We start from the raw sequence: 22,870 nt of genomic DNA, 5'->3' as shown, positions 1-22,870 counted from the left end.
TGCAATACGAGGATAGCTATTGTCAAGGCAGAAGATAATTTAAAAAGTTCATGGAAAGATTTGTATTATCTTTTAATTCTATTTTTTCCATGAACTTTTTGAAGTACCCTCATTGCAGCAATTCTAAGTCAGGAGTAAAGTAAATAAAGAGAATCAATAAAATAAAAAAGCTTAGACCAAGAGACAATACTGAAGCTGACAAGATTTATCAAAGGTATTTTCTTTTTAACATTTCTTATCAATGCACATGATTCTAATAGCAAATATATTTTTCACCATTCATTCAAATACAGTATAACAATTTATTCAGTATAAATATATATACACAAAATTTTACAAAGATATTAAAAAGCTTCTGACCAATGAAGTCATGAGTTTAGAAAGCAGAGACTAAAGATTAAATACTGAACATTAAGATGAAAACCACAATACTAATACTTTAGGAAGTTCTTCAAAGAAGTACGACCTTCAGAAAAAATCTTTATACTACACCTCATCAAACTTGATAGCAAAAGTGCTACTTGCCAGAGCATTGACTAATAAAAATACATACTGAACTTCAGAAAGAATACAAGCACACATGCTAAAAATAAAAGAAAAAAATAAAATTTGCTACATTGCACCATTTTTAAGGACCTGAAAATACAACACATGGTTCAATAATAGTGTTCTGACTACAATGACCATTATTTATTTACAATCTGTCTCCAACAAGGAAATCATCAGATTTACTCATGGTACTAACAGCCAATTTCAACTAGTTATGCCAAATGTATAAGTGCTACCTACCTACAAGTGAAAAATGAATGGATCAGGTTATTTAAAAGAATTATTCTTCAAGAACTATTCAATATCACCCAAGCAGAGCTGCTAAGTATCTTTTCAAATTACACATATTGATGAGGTCAAAAATGTCAAACTATTTCCTTAATGTAAGATCCCACAAGTAGAATATTATCTTTATTACTTGATCGTAGATAAAGGATTTTAAAGCTGTGAAAAATAATAAAGATCTTCAATCTTCATCAAATCACATACAAATGCTGTTATTACACCTTTAACAAAATAAGCATTATCAAGAAAAGTCCAGCCTCTGATCTCCCAACCCCACCTACAGCTGAGTATGATTCTGGAAACATTTAATTGGTTTTAAATTACATTCATACAGCCTCCACCAGCAGTGTAGATAACACAGTAAACTAGTATGCCAGCAAGCGTCTTATTAATATGTAATTATACTATATTTAGGTAGCTACTTATAATTTAGAAAGAGACAGGAAACTATACCCTTGAACATACTATTCAAAACAGCAACCAGTTATCCCTTTGAGAAGAGAGTTTTAGATTTAGCAATGCAAGTCAAGCTGCCTTACTTAAACTTGTATTGGCAACTTCACCATAAACCTATCTTAGCTATTTGCAGGGGTGAGAAGACACAGGCACAAAGGGTAACTGATTATTCAGGTTTCTGACATGAGAGAATAACCGTTTACAAACGGACCAATAAACCAACTGCAGGTAGCACATCAATACTGAAGGTAAATGTTTAAAATTCAAGGCAATGAGAAAGTAGACACATGACCATTCACTTGGTCCTGAATTCCTAATTTCATTCTGTTGTCTCAATGTCCCAATGTTTAGACATCTTGTTTAAAATTATCTGCTCAGAAATTTCTGAGTACACATTCAGGCATTTTGAAACCAGGATCCCACAATTCTTACCCAATGTAAGGCCATCAATAGACATGGACATCTTTGAATTATTTATACCGATTTCTTCTTATACTTTCCTGCATAAAGAAAATTGCCTACCAACTGTTCTTTTTCATTCATGAGTGGTCATAAAGTGCCTACACACTGATATTCACACCCACTGAATCCTACTGGGTTTGCATCCCTCTGAGCTCACTGCTAGGGATGAGCCACTGTGTGCATAGACACGCTTTGGTACACCTTTATTCCTACTGCAGTCAGTTCTGCTTGATTTAGATTGTGGTGGTTGTTCTTCTCTGGTATCTTGATTACAAGTTTCCCACGGTTTCAACAAATTGGGTCTTTCTTCAGATGCAAAACATAAGAGGAGTGACTTAGCTAGAGATTCCAGTTCCCTGTGGCGAACTTGGGGTATGCCATTCTCACAGCTGTCAAGGGAAGTAGAGGTCATGCTGCATTCATTCTGAAAATCACTGGCCAAGTTGCAAATACTTTCAACGCAATTCTTGAGAAGATTTATATCACTGTAGCATCCTAGGCAAGAGGGAGAGGGAAAAATTAATTAACCTTCTCGGTTTTTATCAGGTATTTATTACTATTATATGACTCTAGATATCTTTTAAGTCAAAGTGACCCTATCAAGACAATTCCAAACTACTTAAGATTATTCAGCTAAAGTGCTTATCTACTAGATAAGCACCTGGTTTTTCAGGATCTAATTATCTAGGCAGAAGTACTTATATCCACATTAAGTATGAATCAATTACACAACTTCTTACTGGTAACTAATATCAATGAAATAGCATTTGGTAGGCTTTAGGCTAATGCCTTAAGCTAGAAATGAAAAGGAAAGATATCTGAGATTCCTTTAGTTATAGAATTCTGATTACAAATTCCATTTGGAGTATATACCTCTCAGTGCAGAAATAATAATTTGAATAGTTTTCTCGAAGCAATGTTTTAACTTCAAGAATTCTGGGGCAAGGTTAATCATCTTCTTGGAATCTTGATATCCCGAATTTTCTTCTTGTACTTGAGTTCTGAAACTTTTCTGTGTAAATAAAGTCAATGTTTTAAAAAATATGTAACAGGCATATGGCAGTAAGGCTTAGACAATATGATTTAAATTGCCAGAATCTTATCTTTAAGAAACAGAGTTTAATTTTCTCACCAGTGCTTAATTCCATTTCTATAAGCAAGACCAAAATACAATATTAACAATTAATGTTTTTTAAAAGAAATAAGAATTTTCAATTGATTTTAAATCAAAGCTCTATTATCCTGTAACATAAGAATGGAATAAAACAACAGTACCATTTATTATCCGATACCATAAGAGAAATTTATTTAATTTTTAAGAGTTCAACTTTATAACATCTCCCATTTATTTTAGTTAATTAAAATTTTAAAGCCACAGGAATTATTCTCCTTTCCAACACATTTGATTATATACTTGTTCTATCTTTTTCTATTTACCTGTGACACAGAAATAAAATAATTTGTCTAATTCATCTATATTTTAAAATCTATGAGCACTCTGATTATTAAACACAATTTTTTAGCCTAAAATGACTACTCAAGCAAAAGCTGCGTTACTAAAACAGTAGCAGTAAGAAACACATATATTAATTTTAATCAATTTCTATATAATCCCTTATCCATTACTAAAACTAGTAAGTTATGACATCCAAGAGGAGGTTACTAGAGAGCTATTGTACGTGCTTCAATTAAACTTGCACAAAAGAGTTGTCTCTAGCTGAGGAGAAAAACTTAAAGAAAAACAGCCACATTTGAACCAAGTGAAATGATAAAATACACCAAATAAAATTAAGTAAAAACAATTTAAAGCTTCTCTTACTATTTTCCATTCAGTAAAGATGTTTTCAAGAGATCTGATCAATCCCATGGCATTAGTTTTCATCTGTTTAGTAACCTATAGAGAATGTTAAAAATATATCATTATACAAATAATTATTTAGAAGTATAAAAATCCTAGAACTGTATGGATTCAGATAGGGAAAAAGTTCTCGTCTAGAAGCCAGAAGACTGGAGTTCTATTTCTGGGATTGTAATTAAATAGCTCGAGAGTACCTAAATCACATAAATGGGATTTCTTTCAAAATAAATTTCACATTGATTTCTACATTAAATATGGACACCTTCTGATAATAATAGAATTTTTCTTATATTGAAATATTTATAGATCTGAAATTTCCAAAACTTGCCTTGGAAGAGGGTGAGGTAACTAATACATCAAGCAATTATGCTCTGAGAACTTTATAAACATCTTTATTATTTGATTCTCAATTACAACCTTAATGCTGCATATGGAATTGTCTTCATTTTACAAGTAAGGAAACTGATCCTGGGTCCTAACTCCTAACACTCAGAACCAGAGTGGGAGGCCCAGTCTAAATTCTAAGCCTTTGCTTTTATACTGCTCAGTGCTGCCCCCTAAGGTGCTTTCTTATGTAATTTCTGCCAGGGGATTCTGTTTAAATATTTAACTGGCTTTACACACAGAGATCTTGAGATCTTCCTTAGGTCTGACTCAGATTAGCTCGATGTGGTAAGAAAAAAAAAAAGAACATCCAAATTATTTTTCCCCCTGAATCTAGCTTTAAAATTGTAACTCCAGTGCCTTATGTTTGAGCCTAATTTATATTTCTTTGGATATTTTATTTTTTTCTGCAGGATCTTACGAGTTTTAATTTATAAGGATATGATATGCTAATACCAAGATGCAGATAATAAAAACTGTATACAACATGGGCCTGACCCTTATGCTGTTAATTTCCTCAAAACAGTACCAAAGCTAACATCCACTAACCTCTACTTTAACAGCTTACTAAGCACAGTCAAATACATTATTTAACCACCATTTTTCATTAACTATTCTATGCCCTTTTGCACTAATTGCCAGTGGAAATTCCACTTAGCAAATAGTGATAGATTAACTGTTTTAGTGATAAATGATGCTGTTGCTGGGCATTATTTTTAGCATTTTCATATACATTGTTTTTTAATCTCATATAATCCTCACAACAATTTCATGAACTAAGTGTGATCTTCTCCACCTTTAAAATGAAACAACCAAGGCTCAGGTAAGTTGTTCAAGGTTACATGGAAAGGTTTTCCTAAAAAAAAATTGTAGCTCACTCCATGCCTTCCCGGAAACCACCACCCGGAGGAGTACAAGCTAACAGTCCTCCACAGGGTCTACTTTGATAGATCAACAAATACGTATGTAAACGAGAAGACATCCTAACAGGTAAGATCTCAGGAAACTAAATGTCCCCAAGTATGTCCATCCCAGACACCCGACTCCAGCAAGAGAAATGGAACGAATAGAGATGGTTTTTACAAGTTGTTACAAAGAGATTCTAGAACAGACAAGTCTGTGAAATCTAGTCTCTTAAGATTTGAACTTGTATCTTCCTAATCCCCACTTCACTAATAGTAACTCTCAATAAAGAAAATTAATGCATTGACAGTGATTTACAAAATTCATTTATGTAGCATGACAAGTTTTGGAGTCTGGCAGAATATGAAATCCTGGCTCAGGACTTTACATAGTTGGGTGACTGGGCAAGGTATTCCAACTCACTGACACTCAGCAATAACAGTAATTCCTTCCTTGAAAAGTTGTGAGGTTCACCACTATCACATGTAAAGCACCTAGTCCAGCAACTGTCGCAGGAAATTATTCAGTGAATGAATAGTTTACAACCTGTGACATGGGTATTATTACACGTGATAGGTGAAGAAACAGGATCAGAGTGCTAAGTGACTCGCTAACTGATAAGTGAGAAGTGATAGAGCCAGGTTGCAAACATGGGTCTTCAATATCAAAATCCAGACCTTTCCTCATATACTACCTTTAAGACAGCATGGGTTTCCTGCTTTCATATTAGTTAGCTAGAAGAGGGGAGGAAGCATATTTTTGGAAGTCATTGGCTCTATATCTTGATATGAAATAATCTATGTGTATGTCCCTGAAAAAATATTTAGTCCAAGATATTAGATCAATAAATGTTAGTTTCCATTCTTACATGGAAGAGTAGAGACCTTAACAAAGATAAGGAAGAAAAAGACAAGCAGAAAGTGAACACTAGATGTCACTACCACACTCCACTCTCCACTTAGGAGTTTATCTACAGACTAAATTCTCATTGAAAATAGCTGTGACAGGACCTAGCAAAATATGAATAACAATAGGGGATGTGGTAACTCGAGAATAACTTGGGAAAATATCACCATGAGATCATGGTATCATCAACCTCTTCAACAAAAATTAATTCAACACACATTAAAATATATAAATTTATAAAAACCTAATTCATTGTATTAAACTATCTTTAAAAAATCAAACTTATACATTCTCTGGTACTACATAGAACATTCTTTTGTTCATCTTACCTCATTTCGTATACACTGCCTTAAGAGTTCATGCTGAAGTTCTTTTACTTTTTCCAGTCCCGAATCTAATAGAACCTTCATTCCTAAGCCTACACCATCACAAACAGCATTCATGAACTCCTCCTAGAAAAAGTTTTTAAGCATTAACTGGCAAATTCAGCTTTTATATATTTTTTAAATTATCAAGTAGCTGAGTTATATTTTCCGCTTGTTTTAGAACTGTAATACATTCCAAGTTTATTAAGTTCAACTAAAACTGATTAAAAACTAACAGTCTGTAAGTAGATAAAATTAGCAAATCTGTAATTTAGTATTCCACTTATAACATGTAATAAAGAATGTTTATCATCTTAGGCAGGATACTATGTTGCTAGGCCACAGTAACGTTCTAATATAACACTATGTTTTCAATAGTATAAATAATTAAAGCAAGCAAATAAAAAATGTTGAGAATTACAGTTTCTCATGTATGAATTGGCTGAGCAAACCCTCACATCAAACCAAGGATCCAAAAGGTAAAGTAAGATTTGCAAAATCATCCAGGACATTTAACCAACTTAGATTGAGATAGTTTTAAATCTTATTGCCAAACTACTAAAAGTATGAGCTATTTTGAAAAATAAAAAGAACCTGTAATGTTTAGTGATACCATTACCAGAAGTCTCTAATGTTCCCTCAGATGAAGTCTTTCAAAACTAATGTTGCTAAATTACCTGGACACTGACAGCCTTATTGTCACTGTTTTCCAGAAAATGTAGCTTGCTCCCTTTCAGAACTGCTAATTGTCCCACATACTTTACAGCTTGTTGTACAATCTCGATCACTTTCTTTTGAGCTTCTTTTACCATTGACAAAATATCTGAACAGCATCCCTGTAAGATAAAAATGGACCAGTGTATCAAATACATGAGACTGGGGGTGGGGGGAGGAGGTATAAAATAACCTGAAGAGAATAAATTTTGTATTCATTGATACAGAGACTACACTTCATAAATGTCTCAGTCAGAACCAGAAAACATGCAGACCTATAGCTACTAAAGGTGATAAAATGAAGAAGACATAGTCTCTATCCTCAAAGACCTTACACAGTAATAGGAGTCATAAGGCAAGTACAGTAAGAACTTAACTAGCTATAAGATAGAAGTGGTAAGTGAAAGGAAAAGAACAAAAAAGTGTCTCTTTTGCCTTTGAATTTTTCCTGTCCGGATAGCCATCTGACAGATGTTTAATTAAGATATTTTCTTTTCTCAGGGGAGAAGGAAAAGAAGGGGAACTGGAGTGGGGGGGCACGGAAACCCTTTAGAACAAAAGTCTTCTCACATGCATTCGGTGTACACATGTCTTTGTGTGTTTTCTGTGTATGAATAGAGAATAAACTCTGGGCCCAAGACTGTCTGGGTTCAAATCCAACTCAATCACTTACTAGTTATGTAGCATTTGAAAGGCTACTTCTCTTCCCTGTGCCTCTATCTCCTCATCTATAAAATGGTGATAACAACAGTACCCACTTCTGGGGTTGTAATAAGATTAAACGAGTTAATACTTCTAAGTCACTTAGAACCACTAGTACATAGAAAGCCATGTAAGTCTTGGTTCAATAAATCACTTATAGACATGCACAATCTCAGGACTTCAAAACAGAAAGCACTTCTGAAAATCCTACAGATCTGATTTTAGAGAAGATGCAGAGAGCAGAAAGTCAGTATATACTGAACAAATGAATTCTTCAAGTGATAACGAGCAAATCAATTTACCTGCAAAAATAACTGTAAGTAGCCTCCCAGTTTTTTAACTTCTTGTCTCAATTCATCTTCAAGTCTTGCTACGTTGGAACAAGGTAAAAAATCATTCAGCCAGTGTTTGATTAGCACCACAAGCTGCTCAAAAGCACATGCAATCTGGATAGTAAGTGACTGGGTTGCTCGATCAGAAGAGAACACTTTGAAAGAAGAAGGAAAATTACTGGAAGAAATAATCTCCAAATAAAAGAACTCATATATAATCATCATTAAAACATTTTAACATAGTCAAAGATGCATGCCAGATGTGCCAAATAATCACTCAAAACAAAGTACAATGTGCAGTATATAATCGTTCACGTGTGTTAAAAGTGGTGAGACTGCTTACAGTTATCTTGACTTTCTTCATCTTGTTCTTCATGAGCTTTGGAAATGGCAAATAGACCACTATAAATTTTAAGAAAATTATTCATCAGGCTATCTGCTATACTTTCTTCTTCATCATAACTCTGTCCAAGAAAATCTAATGATAAACCAATCAATTCTTTGCAAATTCCAGGAAGAAATGATTCTGCTGAATTTGAGTAAATGGTGCTTGATTTCCCCATTAAGCCTGCAACAACAGGAAATATCCATCTTAAGCCTAGTTTTCAGGCACAAACCTTTCAAACAAACGCATTAATGCAAGCATAGTATAGAATAACTGGTCAATAAATTCAAAGTAGGCTATACTTATTTCAATACATCTTTATTTCTATGTGCCAAAGTGAAAACACAACTCCATGCCAGGCTCAATTAACCTCTCAACATCATCAGTCCATAGGTTTAGTAGCTCCTCAACTGCAATACAGATAACAGAGTATCCAAATAGCCCACATAACCATTGGTTTAATTTCCTTTATTTACTCGGTGGTAGGGATTAATTTTCCCTAATACCTAAGGAAACGTAAATTGGTGAAGATAATGCAAGTTACATAAGATAAAATTAGTAATTTGATTAATTCATGAACTGGAAAAGTAGGCAACAAAAACTATATTAAAAGGAGTATCTCATGAGCTACCTCTACTTTATAACAGTTCTTCTCAAGATATACTACAATCAACATAGGCTACAGATGACTGCTTATCTACAGTTAATACAGCACCTCTCTGGGAGACAGACTTTCAGAAAGTATATATAATTTTTTAAGTACTGCCCAAACCACAAATTAATGGAAAAGCTTGAAAGAGCTCATTCAGAGCCTCTGGAAATACCTTTGTCCTAGAGTGCTAACATTTGAGTACAATGATTCTTATTTAATATAAAAGATTAGTTTTCTGGTCCAGTCTATAGGTGATCAGAAGCAGCAAACTAAAAGGAAGGTAGACTAAAGGCATAGGATTGGGAATATTAAGAGTCTAGAACAAAGATAAGAGTTTTATTTGAGTAGGTAAAAAAAAAAGAAGGAAAAGCTACAAGACACAAAGCTACAGTGTAGTAACGAATCAATTTCATTATGTTGATGATGACTATATTACAGTCATCAAGAATAGTTAGCTAGACAGTCTCCTAGTCTCTGTTTAAGAAGATAATTGTATTAATGCATTCTAAAATCAAACATCAAAATTTTAGAAAGATCTGCAAAAATCTAGTTTAAAAATATGGCCCTTAAAGTTGAGAAGTTAAGACACTTGCTCAACTTCCCAAAGCTGGACGATGTTCGACCCTGGCTGGGTACAAACCCTGTTCTCCCCACTCCCCCAAAGCCTGGCCTCCTTCCACCACCTCACAGCTGCCCAGACAAGTTCCTACTAAATGCACAGTTTCTCTGAACCTGCAAATAAGCAAAGACCTCCCATATCTCTGAGTTCCTCTCAAAATTACTTTTGTAAAACAGCTTACTCTCAAGTAATACTGAACAAATAAGTTGCTACCACAGCTTATCTATTTATGTTGCTGGCAAATAAAAGGCCTGCAGCATATTTTTATATACCTTAGATTAAATAAGTAGTAGGATCATAATTATCTTCCTAAGAGATAATTTTATAATTTAAAAAACCCAACTAATTTCTTTAAAGTCAAGATGAGACATAATTCCTCTTATGACTACTCCTAGTCCATTAGGACCTTTATCAAATAGACTGTTATATCACATTACATAGTAATTTTAAAACTTTTGTTTACTAAGGTATAACTTATATACTGTCAAGTACACATATCGTAAGTGCACAGCTTGTTATTTTTACATACATATATGCCTGTGTAACCCACACTCAGATTAATATATACAACCTTTGCACTACCCCATCCCAACACATTTCCTCTTCCCAGTTAATGCCTCCCAACAGAGGTAACCACTACTCCATTCTGAACTACTCTGGCTTCTGTCACCATAGATTAGTTTTACCTTTTCTTGAACTTCATATAAATGGCATGATACAGTATGTACTTATGTTTGGGGATTTATCCAGGTTGTTGTGTGGATCGGTCATTCCTTCTTTTTTACTGCTATGTAGTAGTCCAGGGTTAGTGGGTAGTAGTTTTTAAATTTTAGTTATTACAGGTAGTTACACATACAAATTTATAGTGTATCCTCCCCTTCTATAGATAAATTAACACTATAATAAATATTAGTACAAAGTAATTATCCAGAAGAATAATTCCTGTAACTTTTTCTTTTAGATTTTTTTTTTTAAAGTAATTTTGGAATAGATGATACATGGATTATTATACAAAATTCAGAAGGAACCAAAGGGTATGCAGTGGAAAGGAAGCTTTCCTTCCTGACCTGTCCCCATCCCCCACGCTCCCATGGACAACCAGCACTTTGGGTTATAATGTGGTTCTCCCAAGATTTTATTCATTTACAAGCATCTATGTATACATCTTCTTTTTTCTCCACCTCTTACAAATTAAAGTATATAATACATAATCTGCTACATTTTTCCTTTTTCACTTATGAAGAAATAATATTCTGACACATTTCTTAACATATATATTTCTTTCACATTTGAATTAGCTACTCTACTAAAAGGCTTTGTAATAAATCACAGAGCACAGAATTTTAGAAGTGGAAGGGGCTGTCCAATCCACCTGCCTCATTTTACAGAGGAAATGAAAGCTTCCAGGAGATAAAATTATTTATACAAGAATACAAAACAAGGTCATGGTGGAGCCAGGACTTGGTGCTTTTCACTATACAGAAATTTTGATGGAAAAAATACCTGATGAATGTGAAGAATGCAAATTCTGAACTGGGTGGACTGGTATGTCATGTAAACAACCAGAAATTCTTCGATTCTTCATCAAACTTCTGCTCCTGAAAAAAGATGAGAAGATAAAGGAGGTTAAGATTAGAAGTTGTACACCACGTGAAATATTATTAAGAATATTTATTTTAAAAGTCTCTAAAGAAAACGGACATGCATGTGTGTGCTTTCCATGGAAAAATTTTCATCAAGGACTAAATTCATCTGGTTCACTGAGAAAGAATTTTACTAGTTATAGGCACCGTTCTAAGCATACAGTTCATAAAACAGAATAAATACATACTGGGCACTTCTATTTACAGGCTCTGGATACTGCGGTGAAACATAGCAAATATGGTCTCTGGGCTCACGGAGCTTAAAGTCCAGAGCAAAAGAGAGAAATTAGGCAAATAATTACAATAAAGTGATGAGATTGTGAGAGCACAGAGCGCTGTGGTACAGCCTGGAAAAGAACTTGACCTGGACCAAGGACTGGGGAGGTACTCCTGGAGCAGTGACCCCAAAGGATAAACAGGAGTTAGCCAAATAGGAAAAGGCCTGGGAAGCAGGAAATACTGTCTCAGACATAGACACCAGGATGTGGGAAGACCTGGTGATCAACAAAAGTATCACACACGCAAAGAACACATTCAGAAGGACGTAAGTCTGCAATGAGAGAGAGAGGCAAGGGATGAGGCTGGGAGGTGTGCAGAAGCCAGCTTGAGGTTGACCTCGTATGCCAACTGGATTTTATCCTGAGTGAATTATCCAGAGAAGGATTTTAAATAGGGAAATGATCTACGTATGTAAGCATCTAAGTAAATTTTTGCTACGTGGTGTGAAAGCAATACAGTAGCACAAATGGAGGAAATGATTCTATCTCCAATCGCTCTTTTGCTGCCTCTTTTCCCTCAACCTATAAAAATGCTCAAATATCTCCCTTGAGTGTGATCGGCCGTCTAGCTGTTAGTCTTTTCTTTTTAGCTGCTTCTTGAAAAAGGAGTCTACTCCTTCTGCTACTGGAAAAAGCGAGCTACTTCCATACTGCATTCATCTATCAATTTTCTAAACTCCAACTCCAGCTCATTATGTCAATGAAACTACTCGAGCAGTGACCTGGATTTAAACCTAGTGGATCCTTTGAAGTCTTTTTCCTAACAGAACTCTCTACTACTGCTGGCCACTCAAAGAAAAACACTATTTGTTGAAAAACTGTTAAACAAAAGCATTCTATCAGAAGTAGCCTAAATGTTTCATATATAAATTTCCCCTTGTGAATTCCTACAAGAAAAACACAGACATGTGACTGATAAAAGGGAAAGAAAATATCAATTCACAAATATTATAATTTTCCTACTTAGGGGTGAAAGGAAAAGGGACATTATTACAGTAAGTTTAAACTAGGAAAACTGTTATTCTTGCAACACTGTCATAGTTAAACAATGTTTAAACCCAAATAAAGAAAATGCTTGTCACATTCCTTTCAAAGAGATTTACTTAACCTTAGGGAAAACTTTACTTATAACTGTCAACAGTACATATCAAAATTTACAGGCAGCCAAACCAGTCTATTTTATTGCAGGACAACTGTAGCATATCATTGCTTGGTACCACTTCTGTAATTAAGAATCTGTCAGTGTTTCCATTACCTACAGGCATTCTCAGAGTTTGCAATTCTGTCATAAACATTCTTACAAGGCTGAAACTTCATACACAAGGTCTCAGACTAAGAGCAATTCATTTTTTAAAAAATATGATACTTTTAAATTACAGAAGTTCTCAAAAATATCTCTACCAAATGAAAACACCCAGTTTCAAAATCTTAGAAAATACTGAGGTTTTGATTTTTTATAACATCTTAAACTTCTCTAATTATTAACCTAAAAGTCTGCAGGAAATAAGATATAAATCACCAATATTCGATAGGCTTAAATTCTAATGCTCATTAATTATTAATGCTCATATTGTGATCCACAACTCTGTTAAACAAAGTTTATATTTGCTTGTTATAAAAAAATAATAATAAGTAATCCTAAAATCCAAAGGTATTCATAAATCATTCTCTGATGAGTTTGTTTGCCTGGTTTAAATTTTGGGGAGGGTTATATTCTCTAGGTTGGCTTAGGTATCCCAAGCCCTATCCACTCAATTCCACCCAAGGGCCTTCTTTAGCTCACTTTAGTGCCAGGGCACAACTCCATCCAGAGCCCTCAGGACAAATCATCTAAGGATATCACTATCTGTTTATAGGAATTGAACCAGAAATTATATCTTCTCTGTATTCTAAGATTAATATTAATCAACATTTATAAAGCACTCAATAATAATCGGCGCTGCTGTTTATTGATACCCATCCACTGGAGTAGGAGCTTTTCATACATTATCTCTAATCCTCACAGCCACTCTGCAACACGATCATCATCAGGCCCCCGTTGTTGGTCATACTGGTTACAGAAGTAGCAGGAGCAGCAGCTGCTCTCTATATATGAACTCACTTAGTCTTAATGATAAATCTCTGCAATATAGATATATAATACCACCTCCAATTTAAAGATGAGAAAACTGAAGCCTCGAGATATGTCACTTGCCCATGAATACGCTGAGCAAAGATTAGCACCCAGGACTCTTAACATCAGAGCCTGTGACCTTTTCTACTATACTACATTGTAGGGGATTCAGATATATTTCCTACACTCAAGGAGCAATACGCTTTGTATTTCTTTTAGGATAATGCTTGTTATGTCTTAGCCATTTCTTATTGTAGTTTAGCAGTTAGCACATAGCAAATAAAGCAGAAATAATAGGGAAAGGGGCACTATAAATTAGTTCTATATCTTAGAAGAAAATTACAAATGAACTTAGAATAAGAATGGTCAAAAAACAATGAGAGGCCTTAAGAAGTTTGGAAACTAAATGGATTCTGACCTGCAGCTGAAGGGAATAAAGTTTTTAAAAAAAAAAAACAATTTAAACAGAAAGATGCTGTTGTTTCACATGTAATAGGGAGGCAATATGGCATAGCTGTTAAAAAAAATCAGGAGCATTGGAGTTACCTAAACTTGGATTTGATTACCAACTGTTCCTCTTATCAGCTCTGTGATTTTGGACAAATTACTTAACCTATTTAAATCGTCAGTCTCTTCAACTGTAAAATGATAGTAATGACAGCACCTACTTCATAGGTTTGTAGTAAGTACTAAATGAGATAATGCTTAGCAAGCATTCAATAAACGTTCTTCACAACAATGCTGCTTCCGTTGGTGGATGAATGCTATTGATTCATTCTGAAAATTCCCAAATCCCTCTTTCAAAGTTGTAGACTTGAATGTACACCTCCACGTCTCCTAGGAACCTCATCATGTGCAAAAGTAAACTCATCCTACCCTCCACCTCAGAAGCACCATTTCCCTCTAGTCAGTCACTCAGTCTCAAACCCGGAGTCTCCCTGAGTTCTTCATAGCCTTCCAGCCACAACCAGTCACCACGTCCCACTGAATCTGCATCTTGAACAGGTATAAAAGCTGACTCTCCTTTCCAGTCCTTCTGCCTGGCCTTAGCTCAGGTCTCTATCAACTGCTCCTGCCTCTACTTATCTCAGTTCCTGGTCATTGTGGACAGAAAGTATTTTTAATTCATCTTCGTTTCCTTAAGACATGGCAGTCATCACAGAAATATTTGTTTAAAAACCAAACTAAGGGACTAAATTGCTTCCAAGACCAAGGTCTTTCCATGATACCATTTTGCCTCTCTATAATCTCAGTATCTGAGGTCTAAGCAGAACTAGTTTTTCCTTGAAAAGCACCTATTCACTGTGGCAGTCTTTTATGTTTTTAGTTAATAAGCAACATTAGTCATATATAGAAGTTCTCTATCACCATGATTTACTCTTTTGTGGTGCTCATACTAACCTGACTGCATTTAAAGTTCTATAACTTACAATAAACTATCATAGAATATGCCAAGTTCTTGAGAAAGGGTAATTTAAAAGCAATAAATACTGTTCATGTTTATAAGAAATTAGATTTATGCTATTCTAAATTGCTCGCAAGACTTATATGATGAAATACTGAACATTTTTGTTCCTCTTCTAACTGGCATAAAACATCTAATGCCCCAAGTGCCGTAATTTGATCAATAATATTATTTGTCTTATATGAGTATTTTTGGGTTCCTTTTACAGACATATCCATCATGACATTAGACAGTTCTTTTAAAATAAGGAAATGATATATATACAAAAATAAACACACACACACACACACACACACACACATAGAATAAGAAAACCTATAACAAAAACGTCTTTACCTCCTTCTAGACAATGAAGAAACTGGTGCATTTGTAATGTCAGGCTCCCATTCATCTTCAGGATCACAAAAGACATCTTCACCCCTGTTACTACCATTACTCTAAGAAAAATAAAATATATAGTTTTCATTAATTATGGGTGAAAAAATGTTTAGCAACCAAGAAAAAGTTTAAATACTTTGTAACATTTGAATTACAAGTTATCTAACAAGTCTAAAAAAAAATCACATTCCTGATAAAATTAAAAATCCATCCCATAATACAAGTGATTATATTAAAAGATATCTACTAATGAAAGCAATAGAAATAATTAAATAATTCAGAAATAATAAACATGGGATTTAGAAGATACAGTGAAAACAAAAACAATAAAATCCTCAGGACAGAAATAAAAGAATAATCTGACAATGTTAAGATGCAATGACTTCCTGGTTAAATATGTTGACCATGATAATAATCTTAATTATAATTTAAATACAAAGCAAAACCAATTAAAATTCTAGAAAAATACTAAATAGAGCTTGATTCAGAGAGAGTATAATTATATAAAAAATAAGTAGCAAATTGCAACAGTTGAAAGTAGGAATTTAACAGTGAGGGTAACTCACAAACTAGGTTTTAACATATAAGTTAAGGCAAGAATGATCAAATGACCTCAGTACTGTTTTTGTTTTTCTAAATTCACAAGCCGTTAATACTCATTGTAGAAAATTTGGAAATTATTAGTACATATAAACAAACACAAAGAAAAAGATGAAAACCACTCGTAAACCCATCATTTAGAGATAAATACTGTCAGTGTTTTAGTATGATTCCTTTCAGTCTTTTTGAATTCTCTACTATGAATATACTTTGCATTCCTGGAATCAACCCTACTTGATCATGGTATAAGTATTCTTTAAAAATAGTTTGGGGTCTGATTTACTAACATTTCATTCAAAATTTTTATAGCTGTGTTCCTATTAAGATTGATTTGTAATTCTCTCCTGAGTTATCTTTTCAGTTTTTGTATTTTTGTTTTGTTTTTAATTAGAGTTATTCTAGTATCTTAAGATGAACTCTGATATTTTCTATTTTTTGCTATCTTCTAAAATAGTTTAAACAGAATAGGATTTACCTGTACTTTGGAGGTGTAAAAGAGCTTACCCATAAAACTGATATACAGCACCTTTTTTTCCTCCAATTTTTCCTTGAGGCTAATTTGTTGACAAAATTCAAATTATTGCATGATTATTCATCTATGAAGTCAATTTTTATAATTTATCTTTTTCTAGTCTTTTCGTCCTAGAAGACTGTCAAATTTGTAAGCATAAAGTTTTACAGAGAATATAATTTTTAAATATTTTCCTTATCTTTATTTAAATGCCATTTCTCATTCCTAAAATCACATGTTTATCTGTTAAAAAACCAGGGCTTAGGTTTGCTAATTTCTGATTCATTAATTATTGCTTTTATCTTATAATGATTTCTTCATTTGCTTTCCTATTTTATCATTTCCTGTAAATAATTTATTTCCATTTATCCATTAAACAATTCAAGCATTAAGGCTATAATTTGGCAGCATCCTCTGAGTTTTTATATATAATATCTTCATTATTGTTATTATCTAAATAATGCCGAATATAATTCCATATAAAGTCAGATTATTTAAAGGTGAAATATTAGACAAATAGTAGCAATGCAACAATTTAATAGATGTTACAACTATTTTAGGGATAATTTTAGGAATAATTAGATAATAATATAGAGAAAAATTAACTTTAAATTCATACTGCTCACAAAACACCAAAATAAATTTTATGTGATTCAAAGATGTAAACATTTTTTAAAAATTAAAAGGAAATGCAGAGGATTGGACGATATTTCAGTAAGATCTCTGGATTAATAGATTCAAATATACCAAATTAAAAAATATCTGTATAACAAACTGAAACCAAGAAAAAGATGATACAATCAGGGAAAAATGTATATGATAAACATAAGATAAAGCCTTATTATCAAAATATGTAAAAACACTTTTATAAATATATTGGTTCATTACCTACATTAACTTAAAAAATTCAAAGGGCACAAATACATATACTTTACCCATAAAGATACAGAGTCAAATCCTCAGATTCACTAGTTGTTAAGATATAAATTGAAGCAAACTGGTAACACCGGTAAATGGCAACACTTCTGGCAAGCAATTTTTCAGTGACCATAAAAGTACAATAAAAAGTTCATATTTTTGGTATCATTTTGGAAAATAGAAGACACGAAAATAAGATATTAAAAACTAAAAGGTACAGAGATATTTTTAGTTGTGACTATTAAAGGCATCAAACAATTAAGAACACCCAAAGCACAGCAAGAAGGAAATGTAAATGTAAATATGTAAAAATGCACATTATTAGACATAGGAAGATAATTGCAAATGTTGCAAATTGCTTTATGTCTATCAGATTTCTTCTTCATTTAAGCTTAAATGTAAAACTTTTAAAATATACAATTATTGTTATAACACGAAGGTCAAGGGTTTGAATCCCCCTACCAGCCAGCTGCCAAAAATTAAATAAAATAAAATAAAAATATATAATTATAATTGAATAGATTGCAGCATTAAGTTTCTCTATTACACATGTAACTATATTAAAATAAACCAATAAAACCTCATTTACATGTAAAAGCAAAGTCAATATATATCAATTGCTAATACTGGTTGGTTTGGGTAGTTGATGGAATGACTTTTCCAAATTTTCTTGACTGAGAATGTCACTTTTATATTTCTTTATTTTAAAAAGTTTATAGAGATTTTAATAATATTCCAAACCTCGTAAAGTTCTTTCATTGCTGCAAGTTTAGATTCAAACTTTTCCAGACTCCAGAAAGCTGATATCCCTAGTTGCAGATTACGAACCCGAATGGAAGTGTCAGAACCACCTTTATCAGATACATCATGTCTGAAAGAAAAACAAAAGAAAAATGCTTATCCTAAAACATACACACTCATTAATACTAAGAGTTTTCTGGAGTAGAATATATTCCATAAAAATTCAGTGCACTAATTAAATCTTTCCAAAGTTAGGCATTTTTATTATAGTAATAATCATGTCTAGTATAAACTATATAATAATGTCTTACATAAAATTTTTTAAATCAAAAAAATTTGAATAAGGTATATTTCCTTTAAAAAAGTAGAGAACTTTTTCAACTCAAAACTAAATCAGTAAACTCCTAAACATTTAAAACGATCCTGTTTATAAATACACTAGCGCGTCAATGGTTGAAACCTCTTTTGCTCCAGAGCAAGCTCTGAAAGGGGAGGCTGAAAGTGTCACTGGGGATTCTGACACCAATTATTCCTAAGAAGGCACTGTAGAATGGACTGTAAAGAGATTAAAAAACAAACAAACATATGAAGGTCAACTAGTTTAAAACAAAGGATTACCTTATAATCAGGATAATTAATTATTTACCTGCCAAAAACATAACATTTTTTAAATCTGTTGCTGATGGCATTGGCTTCCTGAATCATCATTGAGAGTTTCATGGAGCTCCAATTTGGCTGAACTAATACAAAACACACAAAGAAGATTCAAAATACATATATGAGCACTAACGTCTATCACTAGGCAGATCAATTCCTGAAAAAAATTATTGACTTTAATGGTTTTAATTTTCTACTGCAGAAGAAGGGTGATGTTCGAGAAATTTTTCTTCAACCCTCATTGGTGAAATAAAATATTCTTCATATAAAATGAGGTCTTTAGCCTGTGGAGGAATGGAAGAAAATTGAAGTTGATATAGAGAGGATAGGAATTATTAAAAAAAATAAATAAAACAAAAAATAAATATAAATAAATAGCTGGCTGTTTAGCTCACTTGGTTAGAGGGTGGTGCTGATAACACCAAAGTCAAGTGTTTGGATGCCTGTGCTGGCCAGCCGGCAAACAAAACAAAACAAAAAAAGGAACTGTACGAAAGGAAACACCAAAAACAATGCTTTTCTGTAAAGATTTTTTTTCTAATCTCCTTTTTACCAATCTCTTTTTTTCCCCTAATTTCTAATTTCTTTAAAGTATCAGGTAATGTATAAACTACAGCCACTTATATAGAACTACATCCCTTTTTTATTTGCCTGAAAATTTTAAAGTATATATATGTGTGTGTGTCTGTGTATCAGGACATAAAAATAAAAAAGGAAAACAACTTAGTCCACTATTTCATTTTCCTAATTAAAATTTAAGATTTTTATCATAAATATTTTCTATATTGTTCAAACTTATAACCAGTATTCCACTAAAAATCCTTTTTCATAAGGATAAAACTCATTATTCATATGGATAAAAAAAATCAAGTATTCGTTGTAAAACATTGTTCTAGGCCCTGAGAGGAATAAAAAGATGTATTAATACAGTGTATTTATTTATATCTTGGAACAGATATAAAGAGTATTAGTATTTTTAAAGTTATTAAAAATAGAAGTTATAGAAAGTATACAATGTGACTGACTACCAAGTATTCTTGCTAAAAAATTGAACCTGAATCTCATAGGCCTGTAGATGTAACTACTACTTTATAGGAAATATAGGCACAGAGGGACCTGTTAAGCAACACCACAGAGAAACAATCAGCAAAACCCAGAATCTGGGAAACTCTGCAGGACAAATAACCTGATTCCTTCAACAAATTAATTGCAAGGGGAAAGAGAGAGAGAAGAGTGAATTTACAGATTAAAAGAGACTTAAAAAGCATATCTGCCAAATACAATGTGTAGATCATGTATGCATCATGATTCAAACAAACCAAATGTTAAAAAATATGAAACAATTCAGAAAATTTTAATATAGACCAGATATATGATGGGTGTAAGAACTTATTATTAATATTTTTAGGTGTGATGATAATATCATGATTATGCTTAAAAGAGTGACAGAAAAAGGAAAGAAAAAGAGAGTCCTTATCTAATTTAGAGATACACAGTGAAGTATGTACATCTCAAATGATATCATGTCATCTGGAGTTAGCTTCAAAATAGTCAAGGAAAGCAGGAAGATTGAGTATAGCTGTGACAAGACTGAACATGTGCTGAGAATTGTTGAAGCTGAATAGATACATATGGGTTTCTTATAGTAGTCTCTCTACTTTTATAGTTTAACATTTTCCATAATGGAAAAAAAAAAACTTTACATTAAAAACATGCTATGTTCTATATAGAAATGTACCAGAAAAAAAAGTGCAATCAAAAGCCTCCCAGGATCTGATGGTTTCACTGATGAATTCTATCAAACATTTGAAGAATTAATGTTAATCCTTTTCAAACTCTTTTTATATATTTGTTATATTATAAGCCAATATCCCTGATGAATGTGAATACAAATATCCTCAAAAATATACTAGTTAACCAAATTCATCAGCACATGAAAAGGATCATACACTATGATCAAGCGGGATTTATCCCTAGGATGCGAGGATGGTTCAACAAATGCAAATCAATAAATATGATACACCACATCAACAGAGTAAGGATAAAAATCATATAATCTCAATAAGTGCAGAAAAAGCATTTGACAAAATATATCCTTTTATGATAAAGATTCTCAACAAATTAGGTATAGAAGGTATACCTCAACATAATAAAGACCGTATATACAAGCCCACAGCTAGCATCTTCAATGGTAAAAAGGTGAAAGCTTTTCCTCTAAGATCAAGGATAAGACAAGAATGCCCATTCTTGCCACTTCTATTCAACATAATACTGGAAGACCTAGCAAAAGCAACTGGGCAAGAAAAAGAAACAAAGGCATCCAAATTGGAAAGGAAGAAGCAAAACCATTCACAGATGACATGATTTTATATATAAAAAACCTTAAAGATTCAACCAAAAATCTGTTAGAACTAATAAACGAATTCAGTAAAGTTGCAGGATATAAAATCAATATATAAGAGCTGGCTGGTTATCTCAGTTGGCTAAAGCCTGGGGCTGATAACATTAAGGTCCAGGGTTCAATCCCTGAATTGGCCAGCTGCCAACATATAAAAATAAAATTAAAAAATTTTTAAATTTAATTTAATTTTTAAAATAAGCAAAATAAATAAACATACAAAAGTCACTGCTTGTTGGTCTTTTGGCTAAGATTGAATGTTCTTATCAGTTTAATATCTGATACATCCTCTAAGGACAACATATTAAATGGACTTTTGAAGCAACAAGATGAAATAGGAACTTGCTCTGTTTTAAAAAAAAAAGGCGGTTTTGTTTCCATAAACTAACAATGTACTATCTGAAAAAGAAATTAAGAAAACAATCCCATTTATGATAGTATCAAAAACAATAATATAATTAGAAATAAATTTAACCAAGGAGGTAAAAGATTTGTATACTGAAAACTACAAAACATCCATGAAAGAAATTGAAGACAGAAATAAACAAAGATATCCTGTATCCATGAATTGGAAGAATTAATATTGTTAAAATATCCATACTACCCAAAGCAATCTATAGATTCAATGCAATCCCTATCAAAATTCCAATGGCATTTTTCACCAATATAGAAAAACAATCCTAAAATTCCTATAGAACCACAAAAGACATCAAATAGCCAAAGCAATCTTGACCAATAAGAATGAAACTGGAGGAATCAAACTATCTTATTTCAAAATATACTACAAAGCTATAGTAATTGAAACAGCATGATATTGGCATAAAAGCAGACACATAAACCAATAGAATAGAATAGAGTCCAGAAATAAATCTACACATTTACAGTAAACTGACCTTTGTCAGAGAAGCCAAGAACACACCACACAATGGGGAAAGAATAGTCTCTTCAAATGGTGTTGGGAAAACTGGATAACCACACACAGAATGAAATAAGACACTTATCTCCCCCTGTGATATTTTATTTATATACAGGTTTTCATCCATGCTTTCTGGCTCATGCTACTCTCTGATCTACTCCTGCTCTCCCTTCACCTGCTCCCTCTTATCCCCAAGACAGGAAATTCTCTGACCTACCTTATCAGATTGTAGGTCATCAGACCCCCATTTCAGGAGGGGTCTTGCCCCATACCCCGGAGGAAGGAATGCTGCGAAGAGAGGCCGAGACGAATCTGCAAGGCCTTGCTGGGTTTCCCCACCCAGTCTGCTAGTGTTAGATCATACCTTTTTTGTTCAGTTACATTTCCACATTGCTGTTCATGTTTCAATCATGCTTATGTAAAGAAATTTCCATAAAAATCCAAGACCATAGGGTTCAGGGAACGTCTGGACAGCTGAACTCATCTGCCTAATTCTATGGGAATAGAAGCTCCCAAGCTCAGAACCGTTCCAGACACTGCCTTAGGTATCTCTTCATCTGGCTGTTTCTTTGTATCTTTTAAAATATCCTTTGTAATAAAACAGTAAACATAGGAAGTGTTTCCCTGAGTTCTGTGAGCCACTCTAGCAAACTAGTTGAACCCAACGTGGGGGCTGTGAG

The 22,870-nt window shown here is 33.1% G+C and overlaps 1 protein-coding gene and 1 pseudogene across 1 annotated transcript in view; one reads left to right on the top strand and one right to left on the bottom strand.

The window, feature by feature from the left end:
- Nucleotides 1-1,864: 1,864 nt before the first annotated feature.
- Nucleotides 1,865-22,870, bottom strand: part of KIF14 (kinesin family member 14) — a 49,117-nt gene continuing 28,111 nt past the window's right edge. The window contains exons 19-29 of the mRNA XM_063115159.1: nt 18,866-18,959; nt 18,220-18,349; nt 15,408-15,508; nt 11,076-11,170; nt 8,260-8,484; nt 7,887-8,071; nt 6,846-7,004; nt 6,133-6,255; nt 3,572-3,646; nt 2,626-2,764; nt 1,865-2,247 (exon numbers count right to left, since the gene is read on the bottom strand). Of these exons, the coding sequence (XP_062971229.1) occupies nt 1,865-2,247; nt 2,626-2,764; nt 3,572-3,646; nt 6,133-6,255; nt 6,846-7,004; nt 7,887-8,071; nt 8,260-8,484; nt 11,076-11,170; nt 15,408-15,508; nt 18,220-18,349; nt 18,866-18,959 (1,709 nt within the window). The remainder of the gene's footprint in view (nt 2,248-2,625; nt 2,765-3,571; nt 3,647-6,132; nt 6,256-6,845; nt 7,005-7,886; nt 8,072-8,259; nt 8,485-11,075; nt 11,171-15,407; nt 15,509-18,219; nt 18,350-18,865; nt 18,960-22,870) is intronic.
- On the top strand, nt 21,502-21,657 carry LOC134391469 (U2 spliceosomal RNA; annotated as a pseudogene).

This window comes from Cynocephalus volans, chromosome 11 (genome assembly GCF_027409185.1).
Source record: "Cynocephalus volans isolate mCynVol1 chromosome 11, mCynVol1.pri, whole genome shotgun sequence".
Lineage (NCBI taxonomy): Eukaryota > Metazoa > Chordata > Mammalia > Dermoptera > Cynocephalidae > Cynocephalus > Cynocephalus volans.
The sequence above is the reverse complement of the archived record's forward strand: the minus strand, read 5'-3'. Positions and strand labels throughout refer to the sequence as shown.